This window comes from Amphiura filiformis, chromosome 14, assembly GCF_039555335.1.
Source record: "Amphiura filiformis chromosome 14, Afil_fr2py, whole genome shotgun sequence".
Lineage (NCBI taxonomy): Eukaryota > Metazoa > Echinodermata > Ophiuroidea > Amphilepidida > Amphiuridae > Amphiura > Amphiura filiformis.
In genome coordinates, this window is record NC_092641.1 from 23,852,692 (window position 1) to 23,880,008 (window position 27,317).

The 27,317-nt window shown below is 36.5% G+C and overlaps 1 protein-coding gene across 2 annotated transcripts; it reads left to right on the top strand.

The window, feature by feature from the left end:
- The first annotated feature begins 1,562 nt into the window (after positions 1 to 1,562).
- Positions 1,563 to 25,732, top strand: LOC140169856 (uncharacterized). 2 transcript variants are annotated; one of them, XM_072193168.1, is made up of 12 exons: positions 1,563 to 1,666; positions 9,381 to 9,547; positions 10,095 to 10,201; positions 11,147 to 11,250; positions 11,747 to 12,045; positions 12,809 to 12,886; positions 13,374 to 13,424; positions 17,116 to 17,154; positions 17,883 to 18,069; positions 18,984 to 19,237; positions 20,075 to 20,134; positions 22,821 to 25,732. In XM_072193168.1, the coding sequence occupies exons 2-12, from the start codon at positions 9,433 to 9,435 to the stop codon at positions 23,024 to 23,026; spliced, it is 1,500 nt and encodes a 499-aa protein (XP_072049269.1). In that variant the 5' UTR covers positions 1,563 to 1,666; positions 9,381 to 9,432; the 3' UTR covers positions 23,027 to 25,732. The 2 variants fall into 2 exon arrangements, with proteins under 2 accessions (XP_072049269.1, XP_072049270.1); XM_072193169.1 differs by lacking the exon at positions 17,116 to 17,154 and having other exon boundaries at positions 1,564 to 1,666.
- Positions 25,733 to 27,317: the final 1,585 nt, after the last annotated feature.

Here is a 27,317-nt window from a genome sequence, read left to right on the forward strand (position 1 = left end):
AAGTTAGGGAACGTTCATTATGTTCATATATATATGTTAAACTTTTATGACCCCCACCCCCTTTATGGACTCAAAACTTTTTGTATCACTCTCAGAAAAAAAGGTTCAACTTAGAATCTTTTTTGTCCTGTATGCAGAACCCTAAGCAGTAATAAGGTTCTAAAAAGAACCTTAAAAAGTTCTATAAAAACCGGCTTAAAGATTTAAATAGGCCTGGGGACATTCTAATTCATTCATTCATGGACTTATCACAAAGTTAAGAAAAGTAAAACGTAGTGTTAACCCTTTTTGGTACTAAAAAATCATTTTCTTGAAAAAAACACCCTTTTTCTGTTCTAACGAACCTTTTGAGGGTTCTTTCTTTAAGAATCCTTAAAGGTTCTTCAAGCTTAAGGTTCTACAAAGAACCTGTTTCTTGGCTACAGAACGTTTTTCTTCGTTTTTTGCCAAATTTTTCATTTCAAACAAAAATACCAAATGACAATTGATGACTTATGGCACAAAACCGATAAATCTGCAGTACTTGAAAAAAAATCGTGTCGCACACATTGAATTATATTTTTCACGAATGTTTTAACTTCCATTGTTAATTTCTTTTGTATAATTAAACAACCAGACTCCACTCAGAAAAATGGTAATGTTTTTAAATTTTGCATTTATTCCTTTTATAAACCACGGCAGGTTGTTTGAGGGATTTATGGTCAAACACTGTGTCGCACTCGCAGATGAAATATTTTTGATATTTGATGTTGCTCATTCTTAACCAGACGTGCATTCAGTTGGAACATGACCGGCATGCAGCGAAAATTTAAATGCCATGGCCGAGTACTTAGAGTTTTTAAAAATACCATCTAAAAGCTTCGAAATATGTTGCAAGGTTTCCTGAAACCTACGTTACCCCGACCTTAGTGGTTGCAAACACAGAAATTGAACCAAAGTGTCCTTTTAATAGTAAATATACGGTTTATTATACAAGTTATATTATAGTAATGTTTTCAGGTCCACATGATTTATGTACTTGAGAAAGAAATCCTATGAAATTGGAAGATTCAAACCCCCGGGATTCAGACTGTAGCCTATGTTTGAGAAATGTAACATACGTTACCATAAAGGTGCAGAATTAAAACAAAAAAGTGACTATAAATTACCGTTGAATTATAGCCGCAGCAAGTATACTTGATCAACTTTATTAATATTCGTTAAACATTGGGCATTTTGAAGTTAAAATGTAACTAGTACGTGACCGAAACATACGTTACCATTGATAAAATTTACAAAAACCGCACCGGTTACACGTGTACGTGTATTGTCTTCTTATAATAGCTTATAATGCCACCATGCATTATATTAAGTAGGCCTACTTTAAGGAAAGGGGCGTTACAGAAAATATGCTCAATGAAAATTATCCATAATCCTAATTGTAACGTAAATTTCATCTAATTTTCAATTCTTTTTTATCTCTTTTTTGAGACCATCAATTCTCCTTTAACAAAAATTTCTTTTTGAACTGAAAGGCGACATAGCATTGCATGATCCGTTTGACCGTTTCCCATTAAAAAAAGGTCCAGCCTTACCGCCCATGCCTAAGTCAATTACATTATCAATCTGATACCGCTCTTGACTACTTTTTCCGGCGTGACTTTCTTTCATTGTTTGAGAACGTGAGGTAAGCGTGGAATTTAAATCATCGATTTTGTAACAAAAATAATACACTTTTAAGCCATTCTTTTGACTAACTAATTGCTTAGCATTGTAATTTAACTTACGTAGAAGAATTGGTGTAATTATAACCCTGTAAAGTATGAAAATTCAAGGTTAAAATTGTCGTTTCACGTCACGAGCAATATTTGAGAAGATAATTTTTGGTCAATCAAAAAATGGCCGATGTGAAGGACGTTAATTAGTCACTCTCTCTCTCGAGCTCGTTCATGTCTCGTACGTTTTTCTTGTGCATGTGTGTAACAGGATGCAAGTTTTCCTGTTTTTGCAGGAATTCCTGCTTTTATGAAGTCCAAATTCCCGCACTTTCCTTTAATTATTTTCAGCCCATTTTGGAGGCTTTTCTTTTGTTTGGCCCCAGTGGCAGAGATTCACACATTTTTCAGCCTCCGGCTATTTCCTTCAGTTCAGCATTGTTCAGCAGGTTAACTTGCATCCCAAAAATTAATTTGATATCAGAACAGAAGGACTTTTCTTCATATTCAGAATGCAGTTCGAACAAGCGGCTACGGGACGACAGGTAACCTTGTCAATCAAACACTCAAGCTATTGTTCTCTCTCCGAGCTTCTCCGTGCCTGTGACCGTTATCCAATCAATTACATCGATCGGAAGTCGGGGCACGATGCATTGATACAAAAAATAACAGAAAAACGAAAAAAAAAAAAAAAAAAATAACACTGAAAAACATCATGATGATCATAGGCCTAGGTCTTTTAATAGGTTGAAAAAGTACAATATTAGGCCTACAGGTCTATAATGAAATGAATTGTGTATTATAATAGAAAAACAGTATATAGACAAAGTAAAATACATGTAAGCCAATTAAGCCCAGCAATTAAATAATGAAAAAGGAAATATAGGAACGAATTGAGAAAGAAAGTAAATATTTCGAATGAATAAAGAAATATGAAGAAAAAATGTAAAAGGAAAGGATCAGGAGGAAAGGAATACTATGAAATCAAGAAAGAAAGAAAAATCATAAGGAGAAAAGAAATATATTTTTGAAGAAATAGACAGAAAGACGACGAGAACAGAAATAAAAAATCTAAATTAAAATAAAGAATAATATAAAGAATTATAGTGGCATGCAAATGAAAAAGGAAGAAAAAAACATTTAATAAAGTAAACAAATACGGCAAATGCGTATAAGGAAATGAATAGGGCCTAAAGAGAAAAAGATAAAAGCAAAATTAAAGAGAAGAAAATAAGACGAATTAAATCATGAAAAATCAAATATTAAGAATGACAAGAACTACATATTTTGATGAGAAGAATAACGAAAATGAAAGAGAGAAAGAAGAAAATAAAGTGTGGGCCTAACAAAAAGAAAAGCAATAAATGATGAGAAATAAAATAAAGAAAGAACAATTCACAATCAGAATATTTTTTATTATTAATATTTAGCGGATATTGGATCAATCGATCAATTAGATTGATCCTGATAGCGGTCAACGAATTTACTGTGTGACAACAATAGCTGACCGGAAGGTTACCTGTCATCCCGTAGCCGCTTGTCAGTTCGATACATCTGATGTGCTCCCATGTCCCACAAAAAATACTGTCGAAACGCTCATTCCACAGGCTTTAAAACAAAATTAAAAACCACTCACTGAGGACGGGAGGTCAATGTTTTTTTGTCTTGAGCATTTTGTGAGGTTGAGGTCAACTTGGAAATTAGGCTGACAATTACTTGAGAACTCTAGCCATGCTAGCTTTGAATACGATAGTTACGCATTTGATGCTAGTAGAGACTAGTGCATGAGTGCTTTGGTATGGCAGCAGTGCAATTTTTTGCACCCGAGGTTATTTATTCTGGTAATGTTGAAATTTGGATGAAAGTTATTTTGATGAGTCGACTGTATCTTTTGGGCAGTCTACAATTTATTTTAGCAACATTTTTGATGCAATCGCCTGTCGTGATCGCCTGTGTTTACTTCTGACCTTCCATTGCTTATTACACGGTGTCATGCTTCAGCGATTCCGACTACATTTTGAATGCTACGGTCTCTAGCCTAGTCTAGAATGTGAAGCTATCATATCAGTGAGCAAATTCTTGGCTAGACTACTCCAGCAAGCTGACAATAAGCCCAATCGGCATTGGAAGTTTGCAATGCATTGTGGTCGCATGTCACAAGTTGGTACCCCAAAAAAGGTGGAGGTGTTACAATTTTCCGAATGTAGGCGAATGAAAAATGTCATAATTGAACCAACCCCTTGTGCTATTGAGCTACTTTGGGTCTCATTTTAAAGCTAAAAAATAGGGTTAAAACTGTGTAAACTAGTACTGAAAAGTGGGTAAAACTAAATAAATGGCATCAGCTGGAATTGAAATTGATGGGATGGAGAAGCACATGGATCAGGAGTACTATAGGAAAATGTAAGATTTCCATAGTGTTTGAATAAATTATTGTATCTTCATAACCCCTTGTCAATTGTCATATTGAGCTTTTCAGTGTCTCATTTTAGAGCCAATTACTCAAAGAAACAAGATTGACTTCAAAATTGATCAATTTCATATTCTACATTAGTTTCTCATTACATTTTGTACCACGGGTTGCCTCTAAATGCACAAAAGTCAATGCAATCACGTGCAAAAACGGCAAAGGTCCATATCTCCTTTAATATTCACTGTATCATGATAAATGTATAATTTCTGAAAGGAAATTGCACAAGGAAACTAATTTTTGCATTTTGAAAATGGTAGGAAGTAGTGTTGGGAAAATATGAGTGATTAATTATTTAATTTAATTTAATTTAAATTAAAAAATATCAACTTTTTTTGGCGCACCCTGTAGGCCCTATATCGTGAACGCAATTACATAAAATTTTTTTGAAGGGTGAGACTGATGCATCACTATGTTGTGAACTTATCCTAGCACATTGGACAAAATCCAACTTCAGACATTTGTTGTGGGGTACTTTATGTGAATAAGGTCCAATTTGAGAAAAACGCATTTGAAAATTTTGATTTACATTGCGGCCTTTGGGCTAACTAGTTATTAATTAGGCAATTACGCCAAAACGATAAACATTTTTGAGGTAAAAATGGTATGTGATGTTGTAGTTTTACAATATCTGTAACATATTTAAAAATATTTTTATGGACTATTTTGACCATGTAACACAAAATGGACCACCTCATGACATGCGACCTTGTGGGACAGTTGTTGGCAGTTTTGGGACACTTTGTCCTTTGACCTATCGGGAAAATTCAGAAAAATTGGGGTAACAAAAGTTACCTCAATAACACACTGGTAATAAAAGTTATGTATATATTATTGGGGCATGGAATTCAATTACTACACTGAAATTTCAGTGACTCAAGACAAGCGGCTCAGTATATATGATAGGAAATGAAGTAGATCCTAGCTGTACCTCTTTTCTTATCATAAATAACAAACCGCTTGTCTTGAGTTACTGAAATTCCAGTGTACAAATGTAGTAATTGGATTCCATGCCCCTATAATATACATAACTTTTGTTACCAGTGTGTTATGAGAAAAATGCAAAAATAGACACAAATTTTTCGAGGGGTGTAGTACACCCTTACAGGGTTCCCGTTAAGGTTTTAAAAATGTGCGTCCGTAATGATGCAAGTTTGCTGACGAGGTTGCAAAAACTTGCGTCCAGACAGATTTTGTGCGTCCATCTGAAATTCACGATTATGACGATACACACGTACCCCGGGTCTACACCTCGTCAAATGTTGATTGTTAAAAAAAAATAAAAGTGCATTTTCGCCGTGATATTCCATCTCCATTCGCTATGATATTGATAATTTTTCTCATTTCTGTGTCAGTTTTGGTCCGAAACTTGGTCAAAAACAGGTGCAAAAACATGAGCAAAGTCTGTCAATCTTGAGCAATTTTCGTTCAGACTTTCACTTCCGCGTTTCTATTTTTAAATTAACGTGCTGTTGATGCTAAAAAAACTAAAACACGCGCTGCCACAAATAATACGAAAAAGGGTTATCATTTGGATTTTGTCTTTAAAATTGCTTTTATTCATCGTAACAGTAATACTAATAAAGGAAACCTAGATTATTTATGAGAAAATAAACTTGAAATATTAAAAATTTAATATTGTCAGGTTGTGATAAATAATTAAATAAACACCGCACGTTAGCGGCATGTGCTTGCTTGTAAACAAATCAATCGGGACTTCCCCAGGCCATGTGATCAAACAGCTGTACAGCGATCATTCGAAAGCATGCAAAAGTGCACGATTTCCTGACGTTGCATTTACAAATATTGCAGAATTTACTTCAATTCTCAGCAGGTGGGTCAAAATTTTGGGGCTTTTATTATCTTAAAAATATAAAAGAATAAAAATTTCTTATTTTTATCATCAATTAATGATAAAATTTGGAAGTTTTGTCTGCGTCCAAATGCATGTGACATGGACGCAAAATACTTGATTAGCCATGTGAATTTGGGTCCAAATTTGTAAAATACGCGTCTGGACGCAATGACGCACACTAACGGGAAGCCTGCACCCTTAATAATTACATGTACAGCAATTTTCCCGATATGTCAGAGGTCAAAGTGTCCCAAAACTGCTCTCAAAAACCAGAAGTTGCAATGGTGATTGGGTTAATTATTACATGTCTCTGGAAAAAAACATTTAACATCTGTGATCTGTATCTTGTTGAAAATATAAAGCTACAGTATTCAGCAGCTGACATAACATACAAATTATTGATACATCTGCTTTCATTCCTGAGAGCTTTAAAACTGAATGCTGCCTTTGTCACAGACTTTAAACTGGTGGACGGCTTATTTGGGAGATTACCATTAGCGCTAGGGTTGCAAGACTAAGTCATCAATAGTCGTAGTCGCATGGTTTTAGTGATAGTCGCAACTCTTGACTAGTATGAGTATCACTTGGTGATACCGGTAGTTAAAAACTATAATACGTGAGAGTTTGAGAAACTTATTGTTTTGACATGATCCATTAAAATGTTGCAAAAAAAGTTTTTCCGTAGGTGGCTACATGTCGCTGTTGAGATCGTTGATTTCTAATTTTGATGCCTATATGCCGGCAGGCAATTTTATATTAAAGGTGAACCTCATTGAAAATAAAGTTATATATCAATGGAAAGCTTATGATGTCTGGATACTAAAAATTATTTTTTCCGATTTTTTTGATGGCCAATAAAGCTGAAAAATTAAAAAAATGAATGAATTTTTGGTCTTTTTTAAGGCGCCCAAAAACCACCCAAATCAATCGTCTATGACCTTGGGAATGCTCGTGACGTAAGCTGAGGGTTCGCAGTCACGTGAACCTACTCGGAAACATGTAAACAAGACTTGCTTCCTGTACTTTGCAAGCTGTCCGGCAAGTCTGATTTTCACAATAAAGCTTGAAATTAGAGGACTCTTCAAGTTGCTGGTTCCTTCTATATATATTAAAAATAATAGAATTATTGTCAGCACATAAATTTTCCGTTAATTTTTGACAAAATCAGTCATAACTCGCTGGGTATAATTGGGTAATTGAGTTTGAATTTCGCGCTGGGATCAGTTCCATGCGCAAATGCTTGCTGCTACCGCTCATGTCATGGACTGAATAAACAAATTAAATACTTGTTTGTGACATTCCCTATTCTTTGCATTTTCGCAATAAAGCTTAAAATTAGAGGAATATTCAAGTTGCAAATAATAGAATTATTGTCAACACATAAATTTTCCGTAAATTTTGGACAAAATCAGTCGAAACTGGATGGGTATAATTGGGTTATTGAGTTCGAATTTCAAGCGCTGTGATCAATTATTCCATGCGCAAATGCTTGCTGCGACCGGTGTCCGGTCATGGCATAATATATAATATAAACATCAAATACTTGCTTATCAAGTGACATTCCCTGTTCTTGATTCATTTTAAAATATCTGATTTCTAAAAAATATTGTCTTGCAGTAATCAAAAAAAGATTTCATTAAATCCAGCTCATAAAAAGGTTTTCATATCTAGCGCCGTGATCATTCCCCGGTCGGATATCATTCATTGCGGAAAATATTCTTTCCATGAATTCACAATTTAAAGAAACAAATACTTTATAAATACAATTTAGGCTTAGTAGACCGAATATTTGATGGAATTCTGAAATCTAAATTATAATATTGTCATTTCTGTCACAGTTCTTGATGATAGCACAATCGGTGTAGCCCTACTGAAAAAGAAAAACATCCATGTAAATTGTTGTATGGATGATGGTAGTATAGTAGCGACATACTGCAGAAATTGCAGGAGCTGATGTCTGCGAGGCGGGTATGCCCAAACAGCGCTAGCGCTTCGCGTCGTATTCGGGAGAATTTCTGCTGTGTAGGCCTATTAGCTGATTTGATCAATCGTTCCTTGATATGAACATTTACAGGAATAAATTTTGCTGATGAAGTAGCAATAAGTTGGAAATATCAGAATGTGAATATCAAATCAGTCATTTTGTCTGCAAGTACAGTACAGTCGCGGATACACTCGGCGACTGAGACTCAGTCACTGAGTTCATCCACCATGGTTCATCCCGTACGTCACGTATATACGAAGTTCGCTATCATACATGACCGGTTGTAAAGCTAAGAAATAATTTAAACAAATCCTGTACATGTACCTTATTCTATTCCCTCATTTCTCATTGTGATAACTTCATCTCAACTTGGTGTGACGATCTGAACTGGTAGCACTAGCAGTTATTTTTTGCAATCTGTTTTCATTCCGGTTCTTCGCTAATCTTCGCTCTTCGTGCTTTACTGTAATATTCCCTATGCATATCGTGGATGGCTTAGCCAGCACTTTTTCCATTTTTATCCACACACTTTATTCAGGAACTTCATTCTTGATTTGATCATGATGTTTCCTTCATTTTATTCTTATTTTATTGAAGATATTTTTCATGTAAAGTAAGTTGGCAATGACTGAATTCGTACATTGGCCCGATGCATGACACAGTAATGCATGTTTACAATCAAACCCGAAGTAACTGTGTCCCCCGAAGCTGACGTCATCAACGAAAAGCGCCCAATTTGAACGATTTCGTTTTGTAATTTAGGGGGTGCCAATATCCAATCTTTGCATGGAGATTTTGTCTAGCCTGGTACGTTAGGCAAATAAAAAATATTCTTTTCTGCTTCCTGACATCATAAGCTTTCCATTGATATATAACTTTTATTTTCAATGAGGTTCACCTTTAATCCTACAGTCCATCAAGATGGAGCCATCAGTGAGCCATTTTGTTTTCTGCCTTGTTTATAACCTGCAAAGGGCTAGATGAGGAACTCAAGCTAGAGTGCTAGATGGCAGTGGTGCCATTTTCGGAATGGAGCACTAACAAAATGAAAAGACCTTTTTTGACCTCCAATAATAGGTGTCAATGATCGACTATAATTTGGTTTACCTCAAGTTTGGTAGTGACTTCAATGCTACTTCGCGGTTGCGCCACAAGCATGTCAACAAACCGCGCGTGTGCGTGTACACTCAGTGCGTTTAACTTAACGCGCGCAATTTGATACTGCGGCAAGCGAAATACGCACATATACGTCACTACCAAACTTGAGATGAACCAAATCATAGACTATTCAACTACTGAAATCTGACAAGCAAGTTGCAACCTTAGTATTCTCTATGTTAGCACTTACATTGTAGGGGTTTACTGTTTTTCCCTCAGGTTGGGAGTTTTTATCATCATTAACATCAAGTAATCCTCATCATCAGTCATTATGCCAGCTGCTACACCAGACAAACCCGGCAAGATCTATGTGGGCAATCTACCACCAGCCATAGACAAGAGTGCTTTACAAGATGCATTCAGCAAGTATGGAGAGATCGCTGATGGTATGTTATGAATTATGAAGTAAAAAGGAAACAGTATCCATATTTTATTTAAAACTTTCGGAAAATGGAGGATGACAATCCATATTTTTATTAATTTGAAGATAAGGCATTAAAAGTAATCTGTCAAAATTCTTTTGTTTTCTATTGTTTTCAGTGATTGATAAAGTGACATAACTTTAAAGAAAAAGTCGTATCAACTTGGGATTTTCAGTTTCTGAAAGCTCTAAATGTCCTCTTTAGAAACCTATGTAAAACTCATTTTCGACCAGGGTCGACATGCAACTCATTCCCCTTGATCATGTCACAATTGTGTTTAACAACTTGATTGAGGGCTCTTATCAAGGCTCAGACACTGAGCTAGCTAAATGATACCTCAAACTGACTACTTTATATAGGATTGGAATAGGATGCCAGGGTTGTGTCTCCCGATCGCTTATTACGTAGTCTGGTTATGCTACAGCTGTAAAGGATACAGTGGGCTGTGGAATGAGTAATCATGCATAGAATTTTAGATTGATGTTATTATCTTGTACCGTCTTATTTTCAGTTTTAATGGTAGTAGACAGAGAGACAGGTGCCTCCAAAGGCTTTGCTTTTGTCACATACGCTAACCCAAAAGATGCCAACGATGCCGTCAATGGGATGAATGAATCCGTAAGTACTCATGAACAGAGTCTTAGCTAGAAATTGAGGGTTGCCCGTCATTTGAATAAAACGGCCTGTCCTAATTTGACCTTTAAAACATTTACCAGACGTCTATAGCCCATTGGGGGTTCAAAGAGTTCAAATATGTGCTGATATGGCCTTGTTCTACAAATTGGGTCTACTAAAAAGGTCAATTAGCTTCTCAAAACATACAATTTATAATATAGCATCTGTCAAAGGCATTAATTTTGCCCGTCCCAGGAGCAAACTGGCCGTCTAATTTTAGACGGCCAGGCCAGACGGGTGGCTAGCTAAGACCCTGCTCATGAATAAGTTCACTCAAGATTGAATCTTGTTGTCATTTGTAATGAAAAATTGATTGCACTTAGTTCAGATACAAGGATTTTGCAATGTCTTGATTTCCCCTGACTGCATGATATTCTCTAGTGAAACCAAGTGTGGAAAAAAATGTGGAATCCAGGATGCCAATTACTGTGAAATTCTTAATCTTGATAAAATACTAGCCAACGTTCCCTGTGGGAATCAATTGGTCACATGTAAGAAGAGATTATGGGAAAATTGGCTAGATCTGGAATGTTTGAGTGGAATTTGGCTTATCTTCCTCGGAAATAAGCATTATTTCCTAGCCCTAACTGAGCTAATACTGGATAGAAAATATTAGAAATAATGTTAAACCTCAAATATTGTTCTCCTCCTTTGTTTATATGCCATTGGCATTGGCTTGTTTGTTTATATGCCATTGGCTTGTTTGTTTAGGTTTACAATGATCCCTTGCTACCTTCTTGTTTTGGCGATGGTACACTGTCCATGAGTGCTGCACTAAATGATCTTGATGACAGGAATGGCATAAAGTATTGTACAAATGCTTCCAAAGTTTGAAATATTCACCTGTTTTATAAGCTGTTCACCTTGTCTATTTGCTTTGCCACACAGAATCTGATGGGCAAAACACTGAAGGTGGACCATGCATTGGTAGCAATGTCAAGACAACTTCAAAGAGGAAGAGGAGATGGCAGAGGAGGCAGGGGAGCACCCAGGTGAGTTGATTGCAGCACTAATGGCCTCATGTCCAATGGCACAGTTCTTTGTCCTTCAAGAGCTCAAAAGTTGACCCCAATTTGTGGAGTATGAGTTAGTACCCAACATATTCAAAGGTCGTTTTATGGATGTATTGGGGTTAAAGACTGTTTTTTGACAGATGAGTGCGTTCGATATTATACTGTAAAAGTGGAAATGTTTGCGCGATTAATTTTTTGCGTTTTGACAATTTTGAGCAGTTTCCCTTGTTTTTAAATTTCTAAGTTTCCTTACATTGGCCTATACACAAGGAATTTATTTGTGTGTTGTTATTTTCGCGGTAGCAGCTTGGAACACAAAAAGCGCGAAAATAATTGTAGCACGAATATTTCCACTTTTACAGTAGTATAGGTAGAAAAAAATTTATGAAATGGAAGAGACTTCAGGGGAAAGTGGTAAGACCAAACCTTAAAGTCGGATACTCATAAAGTCTTCCCGTTTCTTTTGAACTTGCAGTCTGCTTGGAGGCCCACCACGTGGACGAGGTGGCCCTCGTGGAGGTTTCGGAGGCCGAGGCGGATTTGAACCAAGAGGACGTGGCGGCTTCAGAGGCAGGGGCGGTTTTGAACCCAGGGGCCGTGGAGGCTACGAACCAAGAGGTCGCGGAGGCTTTGAACCAAGGGGCCGCGGAGGATTCAATGGACCACAGGGTAGACCACCACTCATGGGAGGTGAAGAGTATGGTGATGACATGGGAATGGGAGGAAGAGGAAGACCACCACCAAGAGGAGGACCAAGAGGACGTGGTAGAGCAGGTATGGGATAGAATGAAACAATGGACACAAATTTGTTTAAAGTGCTATAGATGTTTAAAATGATATGTGACATGATCAAGGAGTCAGGATGTCGCTAATTAATATTGTTTTTGAGATATTGGCAAAAATAGTGTTCAAATTCTTTTGTTTTATATTGTTTTTAGCCATTGATAAATTGCTCATAACTCGGTAACCAGATGTCCGATCTTGATGAGGTTTGCATCAAAATGTAGCATTCGTAAACTGCCAAAAATTTTTGTAGAACACTTCGAATTGAATATTGCCGACATAAGACTCGTTCCCCTTGATCATGTCACATATGTGTAATCGTTAGATTTATACCGATTCTGGTCTATGAAGAGTAAAATTATGCTGTGGAAATTCATGTATCCGCGCACAGACATGGAGTCTACAAAATAATAACATCTAGCGTTTTTGAATTGCGTCCTGGATGCAAAAACAAGAATCCTGCTTGTCAAGTTGTCATTAATGCTTTTCATGGCGGGCCATAGGCTTCAAAAGTTTTGAGATATTTTCTCGAATATCCAGAGCTGTCGCATGAACCACTGAACCAATACTAGGCTTGTTTGTACTCGCATTAATGCATTTTTCATGCTGATTCCAAATATGGTCATGACAATGTACAATTCTTAAATTTTTTTTAATTGTTAAAAAAAATGTAAACTGTTGTCATCTGTAGTGGACACCCGTGTGAAGAGGGTTAACGCATGAATTCATTATATTTTTAATATTAACCTCACAGAGCCACTGCTGCAACAGCCTCCAACCCTGTTGGGTGATGATTACAGAAGTGCACCACAAGAAAGAGATGACTACAGAGGTAAGAAATTGTGCAAATTTTATTTTATTTCTCCCCCAGAAGCATTTCAAAGCATATACGGTTACTTTGGAAATTGTCCGTGAAGAATCCTATTAGGTGTCATCTGTAGATCATTGAATTCAGGTGTCAAATTTGGATACTTCACAAGATCCACATGAGTGATATGTTTTTGTTTTGAAAATCATTTGAAACCAGAAAGATGTTGATGCATTCAGAACCCAGGCCTTATATTTTAAATATGCCTGGAGCTAAAATGAACTCCTGGTCCCAATTCCAAAGATGGTCCTGGTAGCAGATGCCAAAACTTGGCAACCATGGGATAAAAAAAAGCCTGGGTGCCTTCTTAATATAAGTTGTCAGGATCTCTTACCAAAGATGTCAATAGCTTTTGAAATGTATACCTTAAATTTATTTTCTTAATTGTTGAAGAGCCAGTTTGTTTATTGTCAACAATAATGTTGTTATATCCTTGTTTTTCCCCTAATAGATCCTGGTAGAGGCGCTCCACGCGGTGCTCCCCCATCTAGGGATGACTATGGTAAGATAATTAACTTGTATAAACACATGCACCATCTGAATCGGCTTGCCAGATGGTAGCTTGCACTAATGCTCAATGTGACCATCCATCACAAATATCAGCATTTTTACTTTTTGAGATATAGGACAGGCACCTTTTCCTCAAAATAAGCTTTCATTGATGAATTACATGACCCATGAACCTTGACAACATTACAGTTGTCAGAGAAATCATTTGAATTCTATTCATTTATCTCAAAAGAAGTTCTGAAGACATTGCAACTCGTGGTGGATGGTCACAATGACTGATTTGCTAGCAACAAGCTTACAATCATTAGACCAGATCAAGCATCATCAGGTTATTTGCAGCCCGTAGTACATACTAGGGAACCAGCGACAGTCCCTGGTTGTGATTTAGTAAATTAAGCACAGGCATGGGTGCCTGCATGCAGCAATCTTCATTACTAACAAGTTCTCATCTCATCATCCATTGTATATAGTCAATGTAGAACATTGTGTTCATGTTAGATATGTGTATAAAATAGTTCCAGCTTCATAACTTCTGGAATTACGCTTTTACGCTTTAGTAGTTGACATCACTTTCTTGAAGCCTAGTATCATGTGTTGGTGTTGGTTGGAAGCTTTTAGCTTTGCTTACAGTTAGCAGTGGATTGCATGTTTAGCAGTGCGGCACAAACACAATCATCAATCATCGGCAGCGCTTAAGGTGCTTTTAAACCATTTCTGTGTCGGCAAAACACTATTAATGCAGCAAGTTAAATAAACATTTCTACCTCACAGGGTGTTGTAAATAAGGAATTACCTTTTTTTTGTTACGCATGAGTAGTTGACATTACTTTCTTGTAGTCTAGTATCATGTGCTGGTGTTGTTGGTTGGAAGCTTTGCTTACGGTTAGCAGTGGATTGCATGTTTTAGCAGTGCAGTACAAACACAATCGTCAACCATCAGCAGCGCTTAAAGTGCTTCTTCACCATCTCTGTGTCTGCATAAAGCAGTATTAATGCAGCATGTTAAACAAACATTTCTACCTCACAGGGTGTTGTAAATTTAGGAATTACAGAGTTTGGGGCAATGTACTTTGTAGACCTAGTGAAGTCTGAAGAGGCCATACCATTGTAATGGGCTGTTCCAGTTGAAATCCACACCCCCTATGGAAGATGTGTCCTTAATTTTCCACACAGGGAGTATAAATTCTGAAATCTACAGTCCACATGTCTTCCATATGTGACCGTCCACGGCGAATGAGCCGTAAATTCCTCCCCCGGTCAATTTTGTTTTATTTCGTGTTTAAAAAATAAACATCATAAACTTAAAAATGGTATATCATTTGACTTCAAACGATATCCAGAAGCGGGGTTATGGTTTGTTAAACTTTGCTCCTTCAACAAAATTCTTCCACATGTGCTCTTTTTCCACATTGCTGGCAATATATCAAACAGTCATAATTGGCGGTCATTTCAAATAATCCCCAAGTCAACGAGGTTTAAGAAAGCTCTCTCATTGTTAATTGTTGGTTATGCATACCTGTACAAAATACAATGCCTGGTAACCCACCACTTGAACAGGATTTAGCTAAAGCAAACAAAGACCAGAGCTATTAAAAGTTCTATAGCTGGCCATCTAAGGTAGAAGCTTATTATCCACTTCAACAATAGGATTATTGATTAGTTTTTGACTATCAAAATAAGACGGATGTCGGGCCAGCTTAAGTTATCGATGAATACGACCTTCGTACACATTTTACACCGTAACACAGAATACAATTTAGGGAATTTACGGCTCGTTTGTGCTGCCGGGTCACATATGTGGTGTATGGATTTCAACTGGAATAGCCCAGTATTATTTTAGACGTAGACAAATGTGACATGATCAAGGGCAATGAGTTGGATGTTGCTAATATTGTTTTTGAGATATTGGCAAAAACAGTGTTCAAATTCTTTTGTTTTACTTTGTTTTACTTTGTTTTCAGCCATTGATAAATTGCTCATAACTCGGTGGCCAGATGTCCAATTTTGACGGGGTTTGCATCAAAATGTAGCATTTGTAAACTGTCAGAAAATGGTCTAATTAAATAACTTCTAATCGAAAATTGCCGACATGTGACTCATTCCCCTTGATAATGTCACATGTGCAAACCTTCATAATGCTCAATCAAGATTCTAGCTACCTTTCAATGCCATACATGCCGATGAAGCGGAGTTGGGGGTGGGGTACACTATTTGGGCCTGCTTAGGTACAAACCACAACTTGGTCAGTATGTAATTTTCTGTAAAAAAAACAATGCAAAACTGTAAAATATATAGCTTAGATGGCATTAAAGATTTCTCAAAAGTAACCAGAGGAAAATACGTTATTGATCTCAAATCGGTATCAAAATAGTACAGTTTCTGTGTGCACTGTGATCACAATTCACAACACAGCTGCTCATACATGCCTTGTAAGAAATCAGTTGCCATGGAAATGATCAACTAGTCAAATACTATCATAGTACATGCACATTACGCATGGCAAATACGGGGTTTTATGTTTTGAGAATCACAAGTGTCATGAGTGTTGCAAACCTGCCAACTGTCCCTCATTTGGGGTTTACCAAAGTGAAAATGAGGGACAGTCCTGTTTTCTGAAAATTTCAGTGATGGCAAATTTTAATGGAAGAACAGCAGAAAATGATGAAAATGTCACTTTAAAATTTGCTATAACATTCTCTTTAGTCTATTGTGATAAATTCAGACCTGCAAAACTGTCTCTGAATTCTGAAACTATTGCACACCTCAAGTCTTTTAATTTGTCAGTACCTGGTTTGTATACATGTACAAGGTTTTGATCTCAATGTCCCTCATTCTAACTTCGGTAGGTTGGCAGGTCTGGTGTTGATATGACACAAGGAATTCATACAATCGGAATGGTAATGTCACTATGCAGAAGTTGTGAAGATATGTAGTGTTAATAGTACAGACAAATTAAAGGAAAATATGTTAAAGTTTCACTTGGTGAATAACTAAATTTAGAATTTCAAACAAGACTTTTGAAAATTGAAATAATTGTGAAAGAGGGACTTTTTTGGTCTCCTCAAACTGCACACGTGTATGTACGGAGTTGCACCCCTACAAACAAAAAGTCTGCATGACACAAATAAATTGATGTACCGTGTTTCATTAAATAAACGCCCCGGGCGCGTTACATTTTCCGGGGGGTTTATTAGAGGTCATTTGTAGCACAACAATTCCTGTTAAAATCATTAGGTAAGCTTAAAAGTCACGCTAAAATGACGAACTATGAACTTTTGACACTGACTTTTGGTTCACTTCCGGGTTGCCGATGCAGATTTTCGCCATTTATTGCTGCTATTATCAACCATGTGAGCAACTTGGTAAGCTTACTACACAAGATAGCATGGAAATATCGAATTTTTGAAACATCTTGGTTGAAAAAAAGTGGTGGGGGCGCGTTATTTGAGGGGGCGACTATTTGACGAAATATGGTATAATGACCAGTACGACAGTTTTGACACGCAATTAAGACATAGTACGCACGCTGGTGGCAGTAAGCACGCAAAAAGATGAACTGGTCTAATACTATAGGCAAATGAAACCCGACATATTTTCTTTAAATTTCTTTCTGTATGAGAAGATAGCTGCTTCTAAATACAGACTTTATATAAACTGTTTGTTGCTATGTATTTGCTTTGCAGGTGCGCAGTCGTACGGAGCCCAAACTTCATATTACGGAGGTAAGAGTAATGTGGGTGACACAATTCACTTGCTAGACTATACAACAGAAGCGGAGTAGAACTAAGCCTCTTTACTGATTTAAAGGTGTTATTTGTGAATGTCTTGATAAATCTTTCTCATTTTCTTTTCCGATCTCATAGGTTGCCAACTTGAAAGAAAATTTTGCTTTCTTTGATACATTGATACTGCAATTGACTTTTTACATATTTACAATTCGTTAACCTTATTAAAAATGCTAACTTTCGACTTTTCAGGATGTTTGAAAGATGGCAAAAAAAGATCTGTTTCTTTGCAAGTAGGCCAAGGAATGGAAAATCATCTTGGCTGTGACTGCAACCCAGGACATGTGGGTGGCTAAATGTTTGACAGACATGTGTCGATATGTAGGATAGAGTATGGACCAGTAAAGTTTGAAAGTTTGTGTGCGTGTAGCCGCTGGTACAGATGCAAAATGTGTTAACTGCAACCTACATTCTCATTGCACAGTTCATGTAGCATGCAGTTTACATACACCAGCAGCAATGCACACACCAACGTCAAACTATAACACTGGCCAGAACTTGACCCTCGACAAAATGAAAAAAGTTGGCAGCCTTGTTTCTTTCCTCAGTTTTTCAGTACACAAAAGCTATAGGAATTCAAGAAGATTGACTGCACTCAACCATCGAAAAGGTTTTTGCATTTTGTCTCCAGGCTGATTTTTATCTCTTTATATGATTTTCTTTAGCTCGTGAGCCAGCTGCTGACTATGGTGCAGGAGGGCGCCCTGCAGGCAGAGGCGACTACCAAGATAGAGGGGACTATGGAAGGGAAGACCCGTATGCCGCACCAAGAGACCGTGGATACGGAGCAGCGCGTGAACCACTGGTACGCGATCCACCTGCACGTGAACCTGCAGCCAGAGAACAAAGAGGGTAAGTTGAGTAAAGAGACCATTGGAATGGGCTTTTTCAGTTGAAATTAATACACCTCTTTTGTAAAACATGACCTTAATCTAACACGCATGGAGTGTGAATTTCAAAAAGTGAGCTTAAGGTGGGACTACACCCCCTGAAAAATTTTGTGACTAATTTTGCATTTTTCTCAAAAAATAACTACACACTGATAACAAAAGTTATGTATATTATAGGGGCAAGGAATCCAATTACTTCACTGAAATTTCACTGATTCAAGTCAAGTGGTTCATTATATATGTTAAGAAATGAGGTACATTCTAGCGGTACCTCTTTTCTTATCATAAATAATGTACCGCTTGTCTTGAGTCACTGAAATTTCAGTGTAGTAATTGGATTCCTTGGCCCAATAACATAACTTTTGTTACCAGTGTGTTATTATTTTGTGAGAAAAAATGCAAAAATAGTCACAAAATTACCACCTTAACCTGAATAGGCGACTCCATTCAAAATCTTCACTCCCTCTGTGGGAGATTAAGGTTAGGTCTTCCATAGGGGTGTATGGATTTCAACACGAATAGCCCAGTACAGTAAAGCATGAAATATTCAATGTTGTGAGTGTATGTATTCGGACAATTGTCATACTCACAAAACTTGTTTTACTAAGAAAATGTATGAATTTTGTGAAAATTACATGCCTCAAAAATGGTGGTTCTTTTCAAATCACAAAAATTATGTGCACACAAATATTGTGCTCTACAATATTAAAGGAAGGTAATGGAACATAGATTACCGACCCTGAAAGAGCAAGGTGCACCTGTAGACAAGTAAATGTTGAAGTAACAATTTGGATGGGTTATTGGTCACAAAATCCATCCTAATTCATTTTTCTACATCAATCATATTATTTACTTTAAATTTGTAACCATTCACAGTTACCAACGTGACTTCTCAGCTGCCGGTGGTCGCGACCCCTACGCTGCCCCAACCCGTGATCCATACGCTGCACCAGCTGCCCCAGAGAGGGCGAGCTATGACTACGGAGCCCGTGACGACCCTTACGCTGCCCGAGCAGCCGCTCCACCAGCCAGAACAGGGTATGAAGAACCAAGGAGGGATGCACCCAGGGATTATGAACGCCCAGCTGCTGAAAGAGGCGGTTATGACAAGGGTTATGGATCGTATGCAGGTAAGTTGGGAATTTTTTTTTTAGAAGAACCTTGGTGCTTTTGGAATATTTGTTCAAGTTCCTTCTCGGATCAAGAAGAGAGAAACACCAAGTGATTATGATGACCTACAGTACGAATTTCATATAGTGAACACAGCATGACGAACGAACGGGTACCCTGCGAGTGAGCGATGGACGAATGCGTACATGGTACACTGCGTGAAGCAGAAGTGAACCACTCCTGATTGATTGGTTTGATCAGCATTTTTGCCCTGCCCCGTAAATCTTCTGCAACACATAATAAAAACTTGCTGTATGAGAATTGACCTTTTCCGAAATTCTTTGCGGTTAGACCCGAGATGTCATTTGACGTCATGCCAATGTGCACATCTTTTAGCGAACATTGTAACTGCACATGTCAAAGCCATGACCTACAGTACGAATTTCATATAGTGAACACAGCATGACGAACGAACGGGTACGCTGCGAGTGTGTGACGAACGAACGCGTACACTGCATGAAGCGGAAGTGAACCACTCCTGATTGATTGGTTTGATCAGCATTTTTGCCCTGCCCCGTAAATCTTCTGCAACACATAATAAAAACTTGCTGTATTAGAATTTTCCGAAACGTAAATCCCATAATTGTTTGCGATTAGACCCGAGATGGCATCATTTGTCGTCACGCCGATGTGCACATCGTTACTGCGCATATAAAAGCTGTGAAGTGTGCAGTAACGATGTATGCATGGGCATGACGACACCTCGGGTCCACCTGCCAAGGCTTATAGTATTTTCTGAAAAAGGTCAATTTTGTTGTTCTAATGAATCATTACATATATTTCCTCCATTATCTCAGAGCCAGCTAGAGGAGCAGGAGATTCATATGGCAGAGCAGCACCAGAAAGGGATTTTGGAGGTAATGTACCACAAATGCACTCCTATTCATTTGGTTACACATGAAATTGTTGGCATAACAAGGATGATTGATGTATACGCTTGTGCAATTCTGATGGTTTGACTTAAAATTCCACTGCTGACCTTGCTGGGAGTAGCAGGTCATGCATCCTTGTCATGTAAACAGTACTACCAATTTTAGATCCACAGAAGAACATTGTAGGGGACACACACAAGAGATTGTGATTTATTACGCCAAAGTTAACTTCTATGCGTATGTCCGACAAATTAAAAAACACTCCACTGTGACTGGGTTTCAAAAATTATTGATTTACCCTGCACATCCTATGGGTAAAGAAGTAAGCATTGGTGTAAGAAAAGAAAACACAATCTCTTGAATGAAAGATTTCTGAAATATTTATGGCGTCTCGCAGGATTGACATCCGAAATTATTTCAGAAAAAATGTGAATCATATTATGTATAATGGGTTTATGAAATACAATACACAATGTTCATACTTTGGCCAAAGATTGCCGCTACAAATGTAAAGTATGTATGATACAGGGATAGGCAAAATACTTCTAAAGCTTTTCAGAAATCTTTCATGGAAGCTTTTCACAAATCTTAAACAATATATTCATATAAAAAATACACTCCTTTTGGTGCACCTTGTACACATTCATAACGCAACAAAATACTACCAATTGTTTTTCTATTATGGGTTCAGTATTACATCACAGTTTAAATTCGGTGAGACTTTAATAGGATGCATGGAAAATTTAAAAAAAAATTGATTGTCAGTCAGTCTATAAAATGATTGCGTACAATTTAACAAAAATGATCATCTGTATAGTATCACGTGATGACCACAGATTCACAAGTTTAGTTTAATGGATGGTATTTAAAAATTGTCAAACTCAGTGAAAAGATATGTGCTGCTAAAAATGATGCAAAATAGTTGGTACGAGAAGAAACAATACCAAAAAAAGTAATTTTTGCTTAAAAAAGTGAATCAAAATGTGAAAATTTAAAGTTTCCGACAGGTTTGGAAAATTACTGGAAAACTTTCGCAAAGTTAAACTGGCACTGTCTCACATGCTTCAGAGTTAAACTTTCTTGATGCTTCAAAAAGTTTTTACAGAATACAAATTTGTACAACATTAAAAGAAATTGAAAGGCCTTTATTGAAAGTGTTTTCTTTGTTCCAACATGGTACAAATGTCATCGACGTTATACACTAGTAACATAAGAAATGGGGACAGAGCACTTACACAAAAAAATGACTTCAATCATAAAAGCTTTGCTACACACAATTGAAACTTGAAAATGTTTATGTTACTAGATGTTTAGACATAGTTGATGCTATTTTAGAGATATATCAAGGCCAGGCATATGCCGTTTTATTTTGTGTGTAAAATTCACATGATTTCCTTAAGGTTGGTCTGAACCCTGGAATTATGGAAACTTTCGGGCCTCATAACTTCTAAATTGTTGGTCTAAAGTATATAAAAGTATACATATTTAGAATGGCAAAGACTTGATAAGTTCATCTGTGAGGTCAAATTTGGGCCAAAATGGCACTTTTGGCCCAAAATCCCAAAAAACGGTTTTTTGGCCCACTTTTTTTTTCGTGGAACGTAACAAAAATTCTTGGGCCAAAATTTTTTGAAACCATTTTTAAAAACTAGATCAAAATATCTGGGACCCTTTTTTTCATTTTTTTGAATTTCGACTAACTTTGAGAAATTTGCGCAAAAAATGGTCAAAAAATGCTGATTTTTCAAGAAAATCATTAAAAAAAACACGATTTTGGCCTAATTTTCAAATATTTTTTGTGAAATTGGTCAAAATTCAAAAAAATGAAAAAACGGGTCCTAGATATTTTGATCTAGTTTTTAAAAATTAGTTTCAAAAAATTTTGGCTCCAAGAATTTTTTGTTACGGTGCACAAAAAGAAGTGGGCCAAAACCGTTATTTTTGGGATTTGGGCCAAAAGTGCCATTTTGGCCCAAATTTGACCTCACAGATGAACTTATCAAGTCTTTGCCATTCTAAATATGTATACTTTTATATACTTTAGACCAACAATTTAGAAGTTATGAGGCCAAAGTTTCCATAATTCCAGGGTTCAGACCAACCTTAAGTACTAATTATGTCAAAGGAAACGCAAAGAATTATCTAATTTATGCTTGTGTCATCAATCAAAGGCATCTATAGGAATCCATGATAATTGTTGCCCATTTGCTGTTGAAATGATTACCAAAACCCCCATTAAGGACGACCCTATAAGAAAGCATCAAAAACAACTTTCTGATAGCTAATGAAGTTTCGTAGACACACCACTTGCACCAGGCTGTCGTGTTACGTTGACCGTTCTGAAAGAAAGTGGTGTAGTTACAATTTGAAAGGGGGATTTACTATAATGAAATTTCATATTATTACAACCATTGTTTAATGTACAAAACAAAAGAAATTTTATGAACAGATAGTTCATCAAAAAAGGACGGCTATTAATTTTCTTAATACTGTCCGACAAAATTATAGTTAACTGGTTAAAATGTATGATTATTGCTATATACTTATCATTATTAGATAGTCAGTGACTGTCCGTCGTGGAACTGTTGGAGACAACATACCAACTTCAACCAAGAGACTATTATTAACCCAACTTTTTCTTAACACCACTTTCACCCACTCCCACAAACAGGTAGCGCGTCAGCTTCACGTTACGAAGGATACGGATCACGTGACCCCTACAGGGACTCACGTGGTGGTGACCGTGGTGGCGACAAAGCCCCATACGGCTCACGCGACCCATATGGGGCGGCCGGTGGGGCACCACCACAACGCTCTGGCAGAAATAACGGCCCAATGGGCGGTGGAGGAGGAAGGGGCTATGATAGGCACTACTAAACGCAAAACACACCCTCTAAAGTTTCCAAGATGTCCGGTGTCGTCGAAAGTATCCACGGGTTGTGAAAATTGAATGAAAATGGTCTTGTATCGCAATTCGAAAGAAACCTACCATTTTTAAAAAGACTTTGAATAGCACAGTGAAAAAAAGCTGTGAATGTCACGGAAACCACCCTGTACATACAATTTCAAAGAGGTCTAGTACTACAAAGAAAGCTTGATGGTTTTATAACATGTAAAAATGTCTGGAAAAGAGGCCGTTTGACAACGTTTTGGAGAAAATTCATTTAAAACAAGCGAACTTGTGAATAATTATCAAAATGAAAGAAAAATGGGGCAATGGAAAAAATCATGAACACACAAATACAGCCAACTGCCACATTGGAAAATATATTCCTTTTTGAAATGGCGACACATGTATGTTTTTTAAAATGTCACGTCAAATTTGCAAATTGCAGTAGCAAATGACAAAAATAAAAAGGAAAATAAATTGACTCTTCAATCTGCTACGTGTAAAATGTTAAATGTTTTTAGATTTATGAGTGACTGACTATTCACTTCAATAGATTCATTGTTAGATAAGCCATTGATGTATTCATGTATTAATTTGATATTAAGTTGGGACCAAGAAACAAAATTTATAAGAGAACAAAAGAAGTTTGATTTATTTTTCAGCTACGGCAAAGAAAAGAATTTGTTTCATATCTTGGAAAAAGTGGCTAGTTATCAACTTCATAATGCTGATTACAGTAAATTTTTCCTAACACTTTTTTTTAAATTTAAATTTAGGAAACGAAACAATGGCCACATTATATTTCATTTTAGAAACGATGTACATATTATTTTTATTACTATTATTTGGTCCTGTGTACAGGGCACTAAATGTAACTTTGAAACCATTTTTACAAACGTTGATGTAGTAAGTTATTTCAAAAGTGCAGACAAGCTTCTGAGCAATGTATGTTTAGTAACCCGTCCATATGTAATGTATCTGTGATGAGCAACTATTCCAGTTGAAATCCATTACACCACCTATGGAAGACATCACCTTAATCTTCCACAGAGGGAGTTGTGCATTCATGCAACTCCATTTGAAATTCACACTCCCTCTGTATGAGAGATTAAGGTCATGTCTTCCATATAGGGGGCGTATGGATTTCATCCAGAACAGCCTAATACTGTGTATGGCACCTCAATCCTACAAACATCTGAATATCAAACTTTGTCTCTTCAATATCAAATTTCGTAATGAACAAAAACATGGAAGGTAAAGTCGCTGAAACTGATTTTATATTAAGAACTTGGGTGTAATTAAAATGATATTGATACCAGGAAGCTTATGAAAAGCTTGATGGTAAATACACACAGAGCTCAGATCAGAAAGTGTTAGCCAAGTGTTTACAAGGAATAAATATGAATGTATATTAAAAGCATTTCAAAATTATTCAGAAAATTTTTCTGTCAGCTGCTGGAGCACAAAAGGGTTAAATACTAAATTTGAAAAAGGCAGTTAATTTGTTTGTGTTCTAAGCAGTCAATACGTTCCCAAAAGCAAGAAATTGCATAGGTGAGAAAACATATTGCTATCTTTTACAGCAAAAAAATCAGAAAAATTATAAAACAAATCTAAATTTCAGTGAGGTTTTTTGCTCTGCATTCATGTATTTTTCTTGTGATGATAGATATAGTTTGTGTATTACTTTATTTTTACTGTTTCATCTTTTTAAACAAAATTTGTAATAGTTGTGTGTTTTAAATACTTGTGAAATGACAAAAATGGGGAGAATGAAATTTTGAAAATGGACATGGGCAGAGAATTTGGGCTTTTAAACTTGAATTTGCTGTATGTCAGTGTAATAAGCTTGCACTGACAAAAAGTTTAGGGATAATACAACAGGAAAAGAAAGCTGGAAGGAGTCTTGCATTAGCTTCAATGTAAATTTTCAAAAATTTTGTACAAGAAATATGTATTGTGTAATAGTCCTAAGTACCAAACCCAAAAGTTGAAAGAAAAATAAAATTGTCTAAAAAGAAAAACCAAAACAAAACTGCCATGTAATTGTCATCAGTGTAAGTCTTGTTATTAATAATTTACTATTTGTACTAACCACTCGGGATGAAGATTTTGTCAAATAAAATAAAACATGAAAAACCAAAACAAAGCTGAAATGGCTGTAATCATGCATAAGTCGCAGTCCTAAAGCTTTTAAAACCAAATAAGATGATTGATTTTGTCATAATATATAGAATGACACAATGTGTAATTTGATTGTTCGGTGCATTAGGTGGGCAAGTGCAATTGCTGCCTTGTGAACATTTGGCAATTTACGCATATAGTATATTGTACTCATCTACACATGGCAGCTATTGCACTTGTCCACTGCTGGCACTGAGCAGTTGATATGTCCTGTTCGGGCAAGTAGCCGGAATTTCCATGCTTGGGTTGCAATCGAAATAGCAAAAATTTGTGGATTGGAAACATATGGACATTTAGGGTTAGTTTCTAGATGCTTGAGGCAACTGCAGGCCTATTAGGACCACTATTAGTTGTACAAATCTGTATAAGCATTCAAAACAAATGGGACAGACTTGAATGAGACTTCCATCCAGTAACATTGAAGAAATCCTGACTGGTTGGGCTACTGGTCTATAAACCCTCCTCTGTAGTCGCATTTCGAGAAATTGGCCCTTAATGTCTATTTAAGCCTTACGAAAAGACAATTGTAACTTGGTAAATTGCATCATGTTAGGTACATTGATTGCAAGATAGTTACGTGAATTAATGAAAAATAATCTTAATTTGTTTTGGGCAAATTCAAAATTTGGTTGTATCAACTGTATAAATAGTGTAGTATATCATTGGGCTTCAAGACTGCACGTTCTTAAAAATGTTGACGCTGATCAAACCAGGGAGCGATCACACCCAACCATGGTTTTTATCTATTTCAAATTTTCACGAAAGGTTTAGAAATAAAGTGAAGAAGAAACACCTGTGTGTATTACATTTTACAATCCGTGAGGACGTGGGTTATGATGTAAAACAATCATTCTTTTCAATACACTCTTCAATTACCAGTAAATAAAATGTCACTGATTTGTTACATCAGAATATCAAACAAAATATGAAAATAAAATTTTTGCATTCTCTGCAAACGAGAAAAGACCAAAAGAGACCCAGAATCGGAATAAATTCTACCATTTTCTGTCCGTATGGACACAATACAAAAACACGGGAGTTGTATCGAGGGTCTCATTTTCATGATTACTGCCGTTTTCTTTTTGCCAATTTTTCATAAAATGATATAGTATAATATCTAATTCACTTCATAAAATCTGTCACTTTTAAACTTTCTTAAATGTTAGTTTGGTCAATCTTTGTACTGAGGAACAGGTGCTAGAGATTTGTAGGGCTTATTGAAAAGAAAGAAAAAACCCAACAAGGGGTTTGTGCAAGTAGGCCTCATCTCCAATTGCTCAAAAAGCATATCGTCGGCCATATCACATACTGACGTATTTGCAAGATACGCATTTTGAGAAAATCGCACTTGAAAATCTAGCGATTTTCATTTGCTGCATAATCATCATTAAAACATTATTGGTAAAAAGTAATGCAAATATGCCATATTTTCAATATAATTCACTTATCACTTTCAGAGCATAATTTATTGTGCAAAAAATCAATATTAAATAAAATATGTCACTGTGTGAAACAGACTAATGACAATTTTGCCATTCAAATGACAAATACGTCGTGCAAATACGGCACTATGTGAAACAGTTGCGCAAATACGTCACTATGTGAAACGGCAAATTATTCAAATTGCAGATACGACAAACTGGGCTTGCGCAGTAATGAGTATAAGTGATCAGCAAATACGTCGCTATGTGATAGACATTTCAAGGTTTCGCAAATACAACAAAATTTAATTAATATCTTACTAATTAAGTCACTTTTAGGCATGGGTTTTGGTGAATATATAGAGTAGAACATTACAAATTTTCCCAAAAATGTCGAATACGTCAGTATGTGATACGGCCGACGATTTGTACAATTTAGAATGCTGAAATTGTCAAATGTCTATTGGGCCTTCTTGCACTACCACTTGCGAGGTAAATTCTTTAAAAGAATTTGGAGTGTTGTAAGCAACTGTCGATGCTGAAATTCCTTGCTATTATGAACATTTGAAGTTCAAACTCTAGTGCACAGATGTCTGGTACATGTAAGTTAAATAAATGTATAATTATCTGCAACAGCCATTGTCACCAATAAAACTTTGGGACTCAGCGGTAA

Excerpts from the sequence above, each read along its gene's own strand:
- LOC140169856 (XM_072193168.1), top strand. The coding sequence starts at position 9,433 with ATGCCAGCTGCTACACCAGACAAACCCGGCAAGATCTATGTGGGCAAT. Across the intron at positions 9,548-10,094 it reads GTATGGAGAGATCGCTGATG|TTTTAATGGTAGTAGACAGA; the intron begins GTATGTTATGAA and ends TCTTATTTTCAG. Across the intron at positions 11,251-11,746 it reads GGAGGCAGGGGAGCACCCAG|TCTGCTTGGAGGCCCACCAC; the intron begins GTGAGTTGATTG and ends TTGAACTTGCAG.